Source organism: Mus musculus, chromosome 10, assembly GCF_000001635.26.
Source record: "Mus musculus strain C57BL/6J chromosome 10, GRCm38.p6 C57BL/6J".
In the NCBI taxonomy this organism is placed as follows: domain Eukaryota; kingdom Metazoa; phylum Chordata; class Mammalia; order Rodentia; family Muridae; genus Mus; species Mus musculus.
The window spans coordinates 102,481,239-102,498,766 of record NC_000076.6 but is presented as its reverse complement, the minus strand read 5'-3'; the positions used below and the strand labels follow the sequence as shown (position 1 = coordinate 102,498,766).

The 17,528-nt window shown below is 35.3% G+C and overlaps 1 protein-coding gene across 2 annotated transcripts; it reads left to right on the top strand.

Moving 5' to 3' along the window:
- The first annotated feature begins 8,348 nt into the window (after positions 1-8,348).
- On the top strand, positions 8,349-17,011 carry Nts (neurotensin). 2 transcript variants are annotated; one of them, NM_024435.2, is made up of 4 exons: positions 8,349-8,513; positions 10,775-10,836; positions 13,673-13,897; positions 16,284-17,011. In NM_024435.2, the coding sequence occupies exons 1-4, from the start codon at positions 8,444-8,446 to the stop codon at positions 16,434-16,436; spliced, it is 510 nt and encodes a 169-aa protein (NP_077755.1). In that variant the 5' UTR covers positions 8,349-8,443; the 3' UTR covers positions 16,437-17,011. The 2 variants fall into 2 exon arrangements, with proteins under 2 accessions (NP_077755.1, XP_006514055.1); XM_006513992.3 differs by having other exon boundaries at positions 8,446-8,580.
- Positions 17,012-17,528: the final 517 nt, after the last annotated feature.

Sequence of the window (17,528 nt, the reverse complement as noted above, 5' to 3'; positions counted from 1 at the left end):
AAGTGGTTTCAAAAGTCATAAGAAACCCAAAAGACTGTGGTAAATGTCTAAGGAAAACCCAGGTTGGGCTCTCAATGGTTCAGAGAATTTGGATATTGGAACCACTAAGAGAAGCAAGTGTCATGGTCAATATACTCAGTATTATATTTAAAAAAATTTCCCTATTATATTCTACATGCTTCATGGTATTTGAAATTTAAAGTGAAATTCAAATTAACATGTGGAATTGTTTTCTCAGGGAAAAGCACATTATTCTTTAAGATGGAGGAATATGTGGAGGAGTTTTCAATTTAACTGAATAAATAACCTTCCTTTAAACAAACAAACAAACAAAAAAGTGCATTGCAGTGCCTACAGAGTTCATTTTAGTTTGCACAGTAAGAAGAATTCTGAGGTAAAGATCTGCCACATGGACACAGAGAGGTAAACATTGCTAATATAATAATAATAATAATAATAATAATAATAATCAACACAATAATATAATATAATAACAAGGAATGTAAAACTTAAAACATCTTATTGTTTCACTCAGTGTATTTTCAAGATAAAAGCATCGGCTTATCCTTATTATTAGAATAATATCTTCTGTAAGATATTCAAACAGAATACTTCTGATTTGAATTACGTGTTGCATTTTTGGAATTAGCAGGATTAACTGTCTTTGGCAATCTAATACATTTTATATGTATCAGCATTCTAAGAATCCTTGCCCATACTTAAGTCATCTACTATCTTCCCATTTTTCTAAGTGCTCACATTGTTTACAGGATCATCTTACATATATTTTTTATGATTTTCTGGTTTATGGGTAATCAAATTAACCTGCCAACACATCTCTCATAGACATGTTCAATACATGAACTTTAGATTCACATTTAGATTAGCCTTAGTCCTCTGATGTTGGTTTCAATGGCAGCTTGTAGGCTATACTGTTCTCTCTTGCCTCCATCTCTGACAACTTGATACTGTATAGTTGCTCTGTTCAAAATGATTCACCAAACTGGAGCTTCTGTCAGTATAACTCACACACAGTTTATTCTCAATGGCAACTTACAAAATGCCATCTGCCATTTAAAACAATACTCAAGACTCAATGAAAGGAGGTTCTCTCATATCTCCTCTTCCTTCTAAGAATCATCTCAGAATATTTCTTCAATGCGAATCATTCTTTATAGATAATGAAATCGCTCTTTTGAGACATAAGGGGGATATCACAGTTATGTAATGATAGGGTTGTTTGAAATTGCATTGTCTCATTTTATTATCAATATTTACAAAATGCTTACCACCCAGAGCAGTATTTCTTGTTCTGGTAATTTAATGAAACAAGACAAAGCAGGTCCTTACTTTTATACATAAATGGCAAAACATAAATAGACAAAAGCTGTAAGTTACTGAATTAAAAATAGACAGCACTATTAGTCAGCTATCGTTACAAAAATATTACATTATAAATGACTCCAAAATGCAATTCTTTAAAACCAATCACATGACTATGAATTAACTCAGCTAAACTTAGCTTATGTACAGAAGCCTTCAATTTTGACTACAAGGTCTATGTCAGGTGGGATTGCTTTAGCCATTGTTGCTTTTGGTGTTGGGTTCATAAAAGTTATTCTTTAGTCAATGGAGAAGAAATCAAGCCTAATGCCAAGTCAATTTCCCTTCTGTTGCTAATATTCCATTGGTCAGTGTAAGTTGTATAAGTTATGCCAGTTTTAAATAACAAGGAATAAATTTCCTCTGCTCTAGGAGTCATCAGGGAGTATTTGATAAGTAGTAATCTAATCATAGCATTCATTTTAAGAATATTTATTTATTTTAAAAAAGGTATGTTTGAAAGAAAGCAAGGGGGTTTGAAATTAGGGAGACTAAAAAGAAAATGACAAGATATGGTGACAAGAAAGATAAGTGATCACTTTGCTATTTCAGGCTTAGATCAAGACTAAGTACTTGTTCTAAGTACAAGCAAAAACTTTCAACATCTTTTACATAGAGAACAACAAGAATGAGATTATATTATACAAACCAATTCTTTTTTTTTTCATTTTTTTAATTAGGTATTTTCCTCGTTTACATTTTCAATGCTATCCCAAAGGTCCCCCATACCCACCCACCCCCGTCCCCTACCCATCCACTCCCCCTTTTTGGCCCTGGTGTTCCCCTGTACTGGGGCATATAAAGTTTGCAAGTCCAATGGGCCTCTCTTTGCAGTGATGGCCCACTAGGCCATCTTTTGATACATATTACCTATCCCAAATCGGATAGGGGACTAATATCCAATATATATAAAGAACTCAAGAAGGTGGACTCCAGAAAATCAAACCAATTCTATATCCTATGGGATGTCTGCATTGGAAGAGATCATGGAGTTTAGAGATGCGTGTGCAGGTAGCCACGGTTGCAACTCAGGAGAAAGGCTTTGATCTGATAGATAGTGATAATAAAAAAAGACAAAGCATGAGAATATGGCTTATAATTTAATGACAGGACTGTACTTCCATGGGATTTTGCTAGTCCAGAAGTGCTTGGAGCTAGAAAACAGAAACAAAGAGATGAGAGAATCCAGATACTTTGATTATATGCAACTCAGCAAATTGTATTTCTAATAAATGAAACAAAACATAAGGGGAAGAGTCTATGGCCAGTAAGTAGTTTGGAGAATCCTAAAGGCTCCTCGTGGACAGGATGCTGCTCCAGTGAAAGACCAATAAAACCCACTGTTTAAATGATTGTAGTTCAGTTGTAGACATCATAGATTCAAACTTTAAGGTGAGAAGGGACAAGAGGGTATTTAAACCCAAGGCTCATATAGGCAAGTAGTGTAAGTCGAAAATAAATAACAGGATCAAGAATTAAGTAATATAAACTATCATGTGTCAAATTAACTAACAGTGTCTCAGGAAATAGAAAGAAAACCTGGCATTTCACTGAGCCCTGAGGTTGCTGTTCGTTGGAGCATTGCTTGTCCACCATACATAGGTCTCTCATTGCCTTGGAGCCCCAGCAACATGAAGCAAATGAAAAAGAAAAACAAAGGTTTACACTCTTTAAAAGGAATCAAACCTGCTACTAGTAAATGGTAACTGAAATGATTCTCAGTGTGACAGATTACAGATGCTATGGAAATATCCACAAACTTCATAAGATACTATTATTTTGAATCAAACATTTCTTACTCTGGATTATTGGCTCTTAACCAATGGGTTGAGCAACCCTTTCACGGGGATTGCCTGAGACCATCAGCAAACATGAATATTTACATTACAATGTATAACAATGGCAAAACTACAGTTGCACTACTTATTGGAGCTCAGGACCTATAGATGTCTATTTTCTTAGATACAAGAAAGAAGATAATAAGGAAAGCCAGCAGTGTCACAATGTGGTTTTATTAAATCACAGTCTATATTAAATGTGTTAACTCATTAACATGCAGATCACAAAGAGGGCTTATAATTACATTTTTATTTGTTAAAATTTGTCTTGACTATAGAAATCCATTATCAACTATTCCAAGTCAATCATCTACAAGGATATAGGAACAGAAAATGGAAGAACCATCAAAAATGAGCTGGGAATTTGTAGAGATTATGGGCAAAGCATGTTTATGCTTACAGTGGGAAATTGACCATTTAGTTTCCATTTACCTACATCTCTAAGGTCTGTGCAATACACATTTAGTGTATAAGATAGTGTCTATGAGTTTGGGTGTGTGCATACACATATCTATCATTATGCCATGAAAATGTTCTTTAATTGAACAGAAAAATCAATTAGGCTTACAGAAGTCTGACATATTGTTTGCTCAGATGAATTACAGCCACAGCTCAAGAACAGAGATGCATTTAGAGAAATAAAACTTAAATCACAATTATCTGAGCACTGAGCTGTCAAAGGCATATGGCTCCAGGATGATCTCCCTCAGTGCCGTTTTCAAAACTTACTGCCTTAGTCATCAGGATGATTGGGAAAGGCTGAGAAAGCTCAGAAACTCTAAAGGCTCACAAAAAAAATTTCTAATTTTCTAAAAAAAAAAAAAAAAAAAACCTCAATGGACATTTAAGAGATAACAGTTCAAAAGAATGACAAATTTGACAGGGAAAAAATGAGAACTAGCTAAAAATTAGTAATTTAGTCAGGCTTGGTAGGTAAGTTTTAAGCAATTACGAGTTGTAAACTTTGTGAAGAAATGCAGAGTCCTCTCCACCCAAAGTCTGTACTTTGTCAAGAATACAACTGTTAGGAGAACCTAGCGAAAGCAAAAGGCAATGGGAATACCTTACGTTTCTATCATGAGAAGGTTTGATTGGATTGGATCATAAAAGGAAGTCGTCCAAATGAACAAGAACATCACGAGGGGATACAAAGTCAGCAAGGGGAGGCGCCAAACTGAATCTAGCAGAAACAGACAAGTCAGACTTATGTATGTATGTATGTATGTATGTATGTATGTATGTATGTACGTATGTGAGTATGTATTTATGTATGTATATGGCGTGTATGTCAGTTCAGAAGTTTTAGCAAGCCTAGGATAGTGATCAATGATGTGAACAAGTCTCCAGAGGTTCAGAGAGAGCTGGTATGGACCTGCAGGGCTATAGTCCATCCAGTGGTTTCAGGCACTCTGGTCTCCACATTAGACAAGTGACAACATCACTGTTTTATAAGTGTTCATTATTTAACTGCCTATGTCAATCATTTTGAGCAGCTGGCTAATAAATGTGGAACAAATGACCATCCAAATATAGAAGCTCATCTATTGTACAGACCTTGACATCAGTGAGAACCCTGTCAACACTGGGACCTCAAACTGGAAGGCTAACACAGGAAGTGTGTCACAGATGGAAACAAACTAACGTATTATCCTGTAAAGCAGTGTTCCAGATAAAATAATTTTAGGATAAAAATTATTCACATACCTTTCTAGAAAGTTACCTAAAATTCTGTATGAAATGTGTCATTTGGATAAGTTTAAGTGTGTGTGTATGTGTGTGTGCACGCGCGCACGTGCACAGGCATGCAGAAGCCTGTACACATACCTATGCATGAATGTGGAGGTCAGAGAACTGACAGTGGCTTTTCAGATGCTCTTTGAAGACACAGTCTATCAATGAGCCCGATAGGCTAGCTTGCTTAGGCTAGCTGATCAGTATCATTCAGGATTTCTCTTGTTCCCTTTCTTCACTTCCCCAAGTCTAGGTTTAACAGGAATCCATTGCCACTTCCAGTATTTTACATTGGTTCTAGATATCCAAAATCATGTGTTCATGCTTGCAGTGCAGGCTTTTACTAAGTGAGACATTCTTCCTAATCTATGTTATATTTAGCTATCTATTTTATGATTATTTCTAAATATACTCTGAGATTATAATTACATCATCTACCTTTTCACTTTCTTTCTGCAAATGCTATCAGTTAACCCACCTCCCATTTTTGTCTTTCAAATACATGGGCTCTTTTTCTCCTTAATATTTGTTAACGTGTGTGTGTGTGTGTGTGTGTGTGTGTGTGTGTGTGTGTTTATAAATGTAACATACTTTGTCTGTATAATGATACTTGTATGCATATTTTCAAAAATCCCATTTGGTATTGGGTATTAATTATTCCTTTGGGATATGCTTTCCTCCGAAAAACTATTTTCCCATCATCAGCATTCCTTAGTTGCCTGTAGTTTTTGTGTAGTTTGGAGGTGTATTTATTGAGCTTCATCCTGTCTTCTTCCCTGTCCATGTTAGCATATCTGTTGATGCTTGTTGGTTCTTGTTATGTTTAGGCAGTAACATTGGTGAAACTTTAGAATGACATTTCAAGACAAAAATCTCACACCAAATACCAGTTCCTCTTACTCTTAGAATTTTTCTTCCCCATTTTCTGCAAAGATCCCTGAGCATTAAGTTGTGGAGGGTTTTTTTATTTAGTTCTTTTTTTTTTCTTACATTAATATATTCAAATCATTTATTATGAAAGGTCTTCTGCTACATTTACAATTTATCATTCTTATTAATCACAGTATGTTTGAAAGCACTTTGTGCGGTATTTGTTTCTCTGCCAGGCTTCAGTTGTTTGGTTTAGGAAAAGCTGACGTTCTGTGAAGACTTCTCCTGGCCATTCTATTTGGGAATCTTCCCAGGTACTGAGCAAAAGACACTGGGCACTTGTGAGTTCCTGCCAAAACAGATAATTTAATATTGTTCCTATAGTTTGAATAAACTAAGATAAAAGGGAAAAGAGAAGCGTTAGCAACATCATAATCTTACCAGAAAGTGTTATTTATTTATTTTTAATAATAAAGAATATTACCAAAGAGAATCTGTTTGGTCTTCAGTCATTTGACAGTGGTTGCTACATGCTCTTCTATTCTTTCTTTGGTATTTTCTATATACATAAAATAACTCTCACTTTAATAATGAATGTTCATGTGATATGCTTAAAAGGAGTTAATTAATCAGCAATCCATTTATAAACAGTTCCCTAAGTTCCACTTGCTAGAAAACCACTTCAGGGAATAAGCCTCACATTTTTGTTTTACTATCAGACAGCTCGCACATATTTTAGCACTTTTTCAAAGATAATTCTTTGTGTTTTACAATGTAAGAAGCAAAGAAAGTAATTGATTTAAATAGTATATTAAAATCAAATCAGAGAATATATAGCTTATGGGCTTCTTTATTAATGTGGTTCTGAAATGATTCTGTCACACAAATACTGGGATAATGAGACGAAAACCAAGCATTCTCTGTGATTATGGAAAGCTTTCTAAACTTCCACTGTGCCCTCTAGCGGGAGGAAAAATGCATGCATGCTTCAGGCTTGCCAGTCAACCATCCTTTAGAGAAAACTAATCCAGGTGAGTCAAATTCATTATTTTCTTTTCCCCACAGAAACAACAAAACAAAATTAAAGTAATTTAAAAAAATAAAGTAAGCTACTGTTTAGCTTCTGAACATCGAGTTGTATTAATGTATCTTTTATCATTTAAAATAACTGTTCAATATTTGTAATTAATGACTTCCTTTAGGGGTGATGCAAAGATAATCTCTTACCAAATATTGGATATATAAACCAACAGTCTGTCGTAACAATCTTGATTTTTTTCCTTAGTTAATTATTACATGATGATTGGGGATTTTAAAAATTAAACAAATCTCAGAAATCTTTGGTTTCAAATGTTCACACCCCTAACACCAGTTCAGAACACTTCTTGTGTTACCAAGGACCGTCTACAGGAGGAAAGCTATTGCTCAAAAGGCATTTGAGCAATTTTCTTCCAAGAATGGAGAGAAGGAAAGAAGAGCATTGTAACTCACAAATTACCTGAAGATTTCGCCTTAGAATTGTCACTGTGGTGGATGGCATTTATATAGAATATTTTTCTGTCTAAAAGTACAGTCTGCTTTCTACAAAAAAAAAAAAGGATTAAACTGAAGAGAGAGTTGATAGAATGGGGAGAAACAGAGAGAGGGGAGTTATGAGATAAAGGAGGGGGGATATTGCATCAGTAACAAATAACGAAACAAACAATGCAGCAAATATGTAATTAATTATGTAGTTAATTGGGGAGGTATTAATACAGCAATTCATAGTTTACCTTCTAACACATAACCTACTTGTGTTTTTATTTTATAAACATTATTTAAAATATCCAATGAAAGAGCAGCATATGTAACTTAGTCTCCCCTCAGTTACATATAATAAACTTTCAAGTAGGTAGGATATAAAACTACTCATTAGATCTAATTTTCTTCCTTTTATACTGACTTTCCCCTTTTCTTTGTATGTTTCGTCGTCACATTACATTATTATATCCAATTTTCTTTTGCCTGTTTCCCTTCCTATTTTAGTACATGCTATGTAAATTCTCTATGAGTTTTGAGACAACGAAGCCTGTTCTCAGAAGTTTGTGTTACTAGAAAATATACCCCAAGTCTTTAAGACTTCCAAGCAGTGATTTCTCCCTAGAACTTTTGCTTAAATATGAGAAATTACCAAAAAAAAAAAAAAAAACCCTTGCATTTTAAAAAATGAAAATGACAACTATCTGGAATGGGGGCATGATAGAAAATTAGGGGGAAAAAGGTACCAGAAGTACCTCTCACTATGCTGTATATGGCAGTGATTTTGAACAACTCTTTCTGTGAGTCAGAAATCCTGAGCAACAGCTGCAATTAGGGAAGATCGTCACTTTCCATCAAGGTTCACGGGTGGGGGATGAGATAAGGGACAAAGGGAAAGGAGGGGGGATGGAGATGAAGGCAGAGCACATCCTGTGTAGCCATGACATCATCCTCCTGCTCACATATATATAGGGACTGGCCACAGCATCCCTCACAGTTCACTCACTTTGAAAGCCAGCTGAAGGCAAGAGGAAGCACCGAGAGAGAGCTAGCTCCTTCAGTGTCTGAGTGTGTGGACCTGCTTGTCAGAAGGCTGAGAGAAGATGAGAGGAATGAATCTCCAGCTGGTGTGCCTGACTCTCCTGGCTTTCAGCTCCTGGAGTCTGTGCTCAGGTAAGCTCAACTGCATCTCACAACTCCCTGAAGTGAGGGATTTCTCTCGCAGTCTGCTGCTACTCAGGTAAATGAATCCAGGAATCTCTCTCTCTCTCTCTCTCTCTCTCTCTCTCTCTTTCTCTCTCTCTCTCTCCCTTCCTCCCTCCCACCCTCCCTCCTCCCCCTTTGTCTCTGTCTCTCGGTGTCTCTCTTTTCTCTCCTCTCTCTCTGTCTCTCCTCTCTGTCTCTGTGTCTCTCTATCTTAGTATCTCTGTCTCTCTCTGTCTCCCTCTCTCTCTCTCTTTTAGTGAAAGAAAAACTGTAATTATCATGTTTCTCTCCCATTCTGATTATAAGAACTGAAATATATATTTTTTTAAATCTGTAAAGCAGTTCATGGTGCAAGGAAATGCAACACGTTCTCCTTTGGAATATGACCACTAAAGGGAAAATCAATATGAGTAATAAGACAAGGGTGGAAATTTGAATAGAGGCAGTGCTTGTCAGCCTGCAGACAAGTAAAGATCTCCTTCGCGAGATCTTATTCTCATCTCTTCTCATTGTCTTAGGTGGTGGCTTCTCTCACTTTCCTTTGTGATTTTCCTCAAAATATTTTTAACTCTGTAGGTGTGTTAGAACATGTGGAACAAATAGCAATAAATAAGATGAGTGCCTCTAATACAGCAAAAGTGTCCCAAGTCCTTTGTGAAAGTGCATCTTTATAGAATTTCATTGTGGCAGTCATGGTGTTAATATAGCTGTTGCTTTTCTGAATGTAATTTGAGTTGGCACAACCTATAACCATAAAACTGGTATACTACTATGTATGATAAATTTAGCGTTAGAGTGTTCAGTATATAACAGTAAAGGAGAAGGGATGTATTCTCATTAGGTGTGTATTGCCTCTCCTTAAAAATAAAGTAAATTTAAGTGTAATATGAAATATTTTGACGATTGCAGTATATTTTAATTAATAATTTGAAAGTAATTGAACAAACACATAGCAGTGGAAAATCTTAGAGAGTGAAGTAAATTCACTTATATTTGTTACTATTGTACTTAATAACCAGGATTCGGCAGTGTTAGCTCAAACTAAGATTTTCTGAGTGCAAAGATAACTATCAGAATGGATTGATGATTTTATTAGTGTAAGATCCTGTAAATATTTTATGAGCCAATGCAGTATTCTCATAATTATAATATTATCAAGTAGTTGCAGAAAAATAGTTATAGATTCTAAAAATAGCTTATTTATTAAAAACCATATATTAACTCTTGAAACCAATTTCTGTGACATGGACACATCTTTATCAGTGATTAATAAGATTAATCTTAACATTCCATCTGAAAAACAAACAAGCTAGCATGTATGTGTAACAAACTGAGCAAAAGTGTCTCTGGAATAGCTCACCTCTTACGTATACTTTATCAGTTGCTCACATCAGGTGGAATCCTGTGTTTTAATGACCACAGAGTAAAGAGTGAGGCAATTTTAAGCTCTGCCTTCTATTATCACAAGAGGCTAATGGATATTAAATGCTCTACAACATCTTAGTATTTCTAAATTTCACTTCTTCATGCAATACACATAAATGGAATCTGGGGAAAATGTGTTCTGAGATGAATCACGGATCTGTTTGCAGCAGGACTTACCATGTGTTGATGAGCTCTGACTTTGCTTAAGCCATTTCTGCACTCGCTGACGGAACACTGAAAGCACGGGATGCAAACCTCTTGTGTAAAACAGAAACCGATTCTTTCAAAGAGTGTTTCACAAGATGACATGTGTAGTGAAGTGAATCTCAGTGTCTTTTTTATTCTAAAATTACCAGTGAGTAATTCCCTGTGGCTTTGCCCCAAAATAAGAAGCAGCACTTGTATTCATATTTCATTATGTTGTTTGTTACATACATATTTTCACGTGTGAACTATTGCCGGTGAGAATAACATAGTGCAGGTTTTTTTTTTTTGGATAAGATCTGCCTTGTACAATATAATTAAGTGTTTTACTGAGATCCAGTTAATAGGCAATTCAAAATCATAAATACTTATCAAATTAAGATGCGCTTATTTTCTTAGAAGTGATTCTACTATAGAAGCTGTCAGCATAAAATTAAGCTGTGATATGTTTCTTTTTGAATATTGCTTTGAAGAAATTAAATACAGAAGACAATAAGCTTCAAAGATGAATCCTTTAAAATAATTTGAGATATGGTGGTTGCAATATAATTATATGAAGTGTGATTACATAGTAAGCGTGTGGTTTTAATTTTATTCAGATTCAGAAGAAGATGTGAGAGCCCTGGAGGCAGATCTATTGACAAACATGCATACATCCAAGGTAACTAATTTCTTTGCTTTAACCCGAGGTAGGAGGGTGTATGAATATTCATTCTAAACTTCAGATTAGTTTCTAATATCAATCAAAACAGGTACAGTTACCTACCTCAAAGCTGTCAAGGTCTTTGGGAGACATTTCTTATTCGATAGATTTATTTACTCCTGCTTCTAAGGAGTCACATGTGTTTATATGAACAACAAAATGTCTATAGGACTGTCAGTTTGTACTTTTTAATTTCAAGTCAGCAGCCACAGATAATGGAATGAAGATATGTAAACAAACTTAAAGCAAATGGTTTTCATGATCATTACATTGGCATGATGAAAGGTATACTGGCCTGAAGTTAAATAAATTGGTGAAACCTAATTGAAGTTGTTATGTGTTCTGGTTGATTTTGGAAAATAAAACAGATTTCCTAAACACATGGCAATAGGGGGAGGAAATATGGTACAGAAGAAATCTATGGACAGACAAACATTAACCCTGACATTCAGTCCTAAAACCTCAACTTCATATTAAGTCAATCTTAGGCAACTGTTAGTCAACAGGATAGACCTTGGCTTTTCTTATTTTTAAGTACAAAATTTGGAGTGGAGAGTCTATACATTTATGGTTCTCTGATAGTTTATTACAAACTCCACTTCCTATGAGAGGGTTTACATTCTTATCCTTTAATAGCATTAGCCATAGATGGTTAATATTTGTTCAACAAGTCCTGTAAAGTTCTGTATTCTGAGCAAAACTCTCCAACCTTGAGAGCACTTTCTCTAGTTACCAGCATTTGAGTAGGAATGAAACTGTTAGAATATATCACATTATAAAGCTATCATATAAAATTGATTGAATCAGACAGTAAATCACTGTGTATCAAAACTTATAGTTAGAATACAAGTTTCCTAAAAATAGATAGGGGCAGTTTTTGAGGTGAACCCATCTCTCGGTACATTGAGAGCACAGTTATAAAAAGTCTGGAATTTAACAATTGTGATAAAAAATGTGATAAAAAGTGATCAAGAGAGTGACCTAAATTCCAATGCAATATTCTAAATCAGTTCTTCCATACAGATCTCTTCCATAATTGAAGGAACATATTCTAAACACAAAATCTCTAGTATACAAGGGTAGTTTTTTTTCTGAAGTGTGTGTTTACAGCACATGATGTTGTTGCATTACAACTAATGAAGATGTGTTCTGCCTTGGTTCACAAGTGACAGTCTGGTACAGTCTAAGATCACATACAACTCAATGATGGCTAAGGGCAACTAAAATCAATTGAATACCATATTATTTTGTAAATATCATATCAAAATAGCCTCTTCATAAGTCTGCTTTATGAAGTTAGTTAATGTCAATAAGAAATGTATATGTGTAATTAAAACATATACTTTGTTTAGTATTCAGTCAGGTAACAGTAGCTACAGTCTTTTCATCTCCAAGGTAGGAAGATATGTAGAATCCATTCATTTTCTCTTACCTTAGCAATAAAGCCCTTGGTGTCTAACAAGAGGTTTTGTTTTTGCAATTGTAAATGTACATTGTTTACACATATATATTCTAAATAATCTCAAAAAATTGACAAAGTTTTGCAAGTGCTACCATTTCTAGAACATGTCAGAATTTGGCTTGCCATCTCTGACCAAACAAACATAAAAAAAATAAATTCAGTATTTAGAATGAAGTCATCTTTTCCACTGAAGACATTTTGTGCACTGGTGTGATTCAGTCAGACACAAATAAATGTGATGTAGTTAGTTGCCTCATCTTTTTGTCTCCACTATCTGTGTTCAAAGGTGTCTAGTATTCTCCTCTCCCCTCCCCTCCCCTCCCCTCCCCTCCCCTCCCCTCCTCTCCTCTCCTCCCCTCCCCTCCCCTCCCCTCCCCTCCCCTCCCCCCTCCCCTCTCCCTTCCCCTCCCCCCTCTCCCCTCCCCTCCCCCCTCTCCCCTCCCCTCCCCTCCCCTCCCCCCTCCCCTCCCCTCCCCTCCCTTCCCCTCCCCTCCCCTCCTCTTCTCTCTTCTCTGCTCTTCTTTTTTCTACTAATCTACATATACATGCCATTAAATATTTGCATGTAAATTTTCAGGATATTTAATTAAAAATTAATTTCCTTTCATGCTTTTGTAGTTGACAGTGGAGTTTCTTTTTTAAATAGTGGAGGTGTGTATAGAGTCTTCACTGTAAATAACAGCATCAGAGCCAGACTCAGCAAGTTTGCATTTACTTGCATTTGTGCATACACATGCACACACATATGTGTGTGCTTACAATAATAAGCAAAAAAAAAAAAAAAAAAGAAGAGGCCATAAACTTAAGAGTGTAGGGAAACTTGAAAGGGGTTTGAAGGAGAGTACATTGAGGGGATGGAGGAGGAAAAAGAGGAAAGAGGAGGAAAGTGATGTAGTTCCAATATATTTTTTTAAAAGTTGAGGGCAGAACCAGTGTTCTAAGGAACTAGTCTTAGGAAACACTGAAATGGGAAATCTCTAAGAACTTTCCAAGTTGAAATAGGATAACAACTGGTAAGAAGCAAAGTATTGTTGAAATAAAATGGAGAATATTTTTTCCAAAATATCATACAAACTCAGAATGTTGGCTGAAAACCTTGCTCCAGGCATGCAGTAGAAAGGATTACAAGCTTTTATGAAAACAGTGACCTCGTATTGATAGATTTGAATGTCTGTGCATTATGGGTATAATAATAATAAAAAAAAGGTTCACCCATTCATAGTTTTATTGCAAGTAGAAATTAAAACAGAATGTTTTCACACAGTCCAAGCATGTTCCATACTCATCTTACAAACTTTCATTGCAATATCTTTTTTTTTTTTTTAATTTCAGATCAGCAAAGCAAGTCCTCCGTCTTGGAAAATGACCTTGCTAAATGTTTGCAGCCTCATAAATAACGTGAACAGCCCGGCCGAGGAAGCAGGAGACATGCATGATGACGACCTTGTTGGCAAAAGGAAACTTCCCCTTGTTCTGGATGGTTTTAGCTTGGAAGCAATGCTGACCATCTTCCAGCTCCAGAAAATCTGCCGCAGCAGGGCCTTTCAACACTGGGAGGTATCAGAACCCAAAGGATGGCTTGAGCATCACTGTCCTGCTGGGCTGTCACTTGTATGCAACCTAGACCCTGATGCGATCATAGCAGGGAGACTTAAAATACTAGAAAGTCATAAACCATAATTTTAAGTCAACATCTCTTTTTCAAGTGTTCTCCAAATATTTGGAGATTAACAAACCGTTTTCACTTTTAAAAGGCTGATATGTCTTAAAGTACATTTGAACCACATATGTAAACAGAAGACATACTGAGACAGTTTTTCCTATATCAGTAACAGTGACATGTATTAAGACATTTAAAGTAACTCCAACTGTTTTTGCTAAAATCAAAAATCCTTTGTGCTAATCTATAACAAACACAAAACAAAAATTTCAAAGAATATAGTACAAAGATCAAAGGGTTTTAGTTGCAACTCAGAGATTAGCAAGTACATAGGAATCATTTTTCTCCCTCTGTAATTGATTATTGGGCAATTAAAATATTTCTTAATTTTTAAAATAATGCAATAGGGCTGTGTGTGTGTGTGTGTGTGTGTGTGTGTGTGTGTGTGTGTGTGTGTGTGTATGTATGTGTGTTTATGATAGGGATTAGATTTAACTTCTAAACCTACTTCTCTACTGATGAAACAAGCAAGTAAGACACCATTAAAGGACTGTCTTTAAACATACTGTAGATGTAAACTTAGAATATTTATTTATGCATTTTGAGTTTTTGCTTTGTTTTGGTTTTAGGGTTTTTTGTTTATTTTATTTTATTTTATTTTATTTTATTTTATTTTATTTTATTTTATTTTTTGAGATAAGGGCTTCTAGCTATGTAGTCCTAAATGGGCTAAAACATACCATGTAGCCCAGAATGGTCTCACATTTGTAAAAATCCTCCTGGCCCTGCCTCTCAAGTGCTAATATCACATGTGTGCACCACCAGATCTGGTTGGCCAATCTTTAAAGGGGATGGGGTGGATTTTTAGTAATCAAACTTATCAAAGGAACATTCTCAATAGGCACTTTAATTTTTATTGCTTGGTGTACATTTCAGTAAAAGATTAAATAAAAATTAGAGCTTTGGAGAGAAGTATCAAAAATGTGAACCAAAGGAAAAAAATTGTGGAAGAGAACGGATTGTTCCTAAAAAGAAAAATGGAATGCTATTTGCTTTTCCAATTGAAAAAATAACAAAACATTATTTTTCAGATCAAGTTCTGAGAGGTTTGTTTCATGCTTTACATTGCTTACAGCAACATTGCAGATCTGATGGTGCCTTCCCTCTTAATGTAACAAGTCTGTGAGTGGCTGCCACAGAGATACCCCGTGGAAGGAGGAGCCGCCAGCAGAACTGCTGGTGTTTATACCAGCTAGCAAACAAACTGATACTTTCCAGATGAGAAACCAAAAAAGGCTAGTTCAGATTTACGTGTCGTCCTCTTCAGCCTTTAATTTTAATTCCATCTAAATGGTACAGTACTTAAAACACTATTTAGCTCAATAAACCTCGAAAATTCAAATCTCAGCAGAGGGAAATGTCAATTATACCTTATTTATCCAGACAAGAAAGACCCCCTCAATAAACTAATTAGCAGATAAGCCAATTGAACATAAGACTAGATCTCTTGTTATTTTAACCATTGAGTCATTTACAAATAAAATGATGGTATCATTCTGAGCACTGTAGAAGTAATTATAGACTAGGCATTTTCTTAACAAAGTAAAGATTAAAAACTTATATTGCCTGACAGTAGCTGCTTTGCCTTCCCTGAAACTGTGGGTTGAAATAGAATATTTGGTGATAGGATGGTATGCTTGTGCATTACTGTTGAGATATCACGATTTGTTATTGTGACCACAAAGTTTAGGAGACAGCAGTAATCTGAAGAAATCTTATATGTTTAGATAGGGTTTCCACATTTGTTGCTCTCTACAAGATCTAAGGTACTTGAAACAGGCAATTCTTTCTTTGTTTAGGAAACTGATCATTGCAATGACTTTCAAGTCATGTCAGTAATTGATGGAAGTCAACATACAATTCTGTTACCTGCTTATTCAAAGGGCATGTTATATTATTGTGATATATTTCTCATTAGTTTGGACGGCCATTACACATTCAAAATCTCAAAACGAATTCGATGTCTCTGGTGTGGTTCCTCGGTTGGAAAATGTAAATATATTTCTGAAAAGAGATAGGCTGCTGAACCAGGAAAGGATATAAACGATACAGACAGACTATGATCTCATTCCATCTCAGTCATTGATAAACATTAGTCCTCTGACAAAACGTTTCTCTGATCCTATAGGTACCTTGTGCCTAAAACCAATCAAGTAAAGATGTAGAAAAACACACATATATATTTCATGCATCTAACTTGCTTTTGGGTTTTCTCTGTTTTAGATAATCCAGGAAGATATCCTTGATAACGTCAATGATAAAAACGAGAAGGAAGAAGTGATAAAGAGAAAAATCCCTTATATTCTGAAAAGGCAGCTGTATGAAAATAAACCCAGAAGGCCCTACATTCTCAAGAGGGGTTCCTACTACTACTGAGAAGCTAATTCTTGACCTGTGATTGTGATTGATTACCTGATATCTAGATATATAATTATATGTGTGAATAAATGTGACAGAACTTGATTATTTCATCTTTTCCCACAATTGTGCTTTATTGGATGTGATGTTTCTTGCATTCATGTAAATTGGATGCAATGTTTTCAAATAAATGTAGATCTTGAGCATGATGTGTTCTGTATAATTTTAATAGATAATAATCATAAAATATGTAGAACATTTTGTCAATTTGCAAGATAAGTTATGGGTCACATGAACAGTCATGGCATTTAGCACGTTATAGGAAATTATAAGAGATTATAACCAAATGGAGCGTTATTAACCCAAAGCAGAACAATGGTGCCAATTTGATTATTAACTTAAAAAAATATACACTGCTTCCCATAAACTGCTAGTTCATCTCTCGGTACAAAGGAGTTACTATCATATAAAGACTCATCTGAAAGAATTGTTAATGAAACCTCATTCTTTATGTTTATCTCAGTGTCTCTTTACATGGATATTTTGCCTGTCAAATGAATTGATAGCTAATAAAAGTCAACAAGCCATCAGAATCTAATTCTTTATTGCAGAATTACTTGTTTTAACAGAATTCCTAATTTCCCTCCTCTATTTTATACTTTTAAGCTATGATAGCATACATACATTTTTATATCACTTAAGGATTTGTGATTAATATATTTTCTTATTGGAAGGTATACTTAAGCTAAATCTGTGCATCTGATAATTTATCTTGACTTTCTTTTAAAATCATGGTTATGGGCTGATAAGAGTTTCCATCTTGCTGTTATCTGTGACTTTCTAAATGATTCCCCCCACCTGTTTTTTTTTTTTTTTTTTTTTTTTTTTTTTTTTTTTTTTTGAGACAGGGTTTCTCTGTGTAGCCCTGGCTGTCCTAGAACTCACTCTGTAGACCAGGCTGGCCTCGAACTCTGAAATCCGCTTGCCTCTGCTTATGTAGGAAGTGCTGGGATTAAAGGCGAGTGTCACCACCGCCCGGCTATTATTTCCCCTTTTGAGTCCAAGAAGATGTTCTTTTATAAGTCTGCAGTCGATTCCACTGTTACCCAT

Excerpts from the sequence above, each read along its gene's own strand:
- Nts (NM_024435.2), top strand. The coding sequence starts at position 8,444 with ATGAGAGGAATGAATCTCCAGCTGGTGTGCCTGACTCTCCTGGCTTTC. Across the intron at positions 10,837-13,672 it reads CAAACATGCATACATCCAAG|ATCAGCAAAGCAAGTCCTCC; the intron begins GTAACTAATTTC and ends TTTTAATTTCAG. Across the intron at positions 13,898-16,283 it reads GGGCCTTTCAACACTGGGAG|ATAATCCAGGAAGATATCCT; the intron begins GTATCAGAACCC and ends TCTCTGTTTTAG.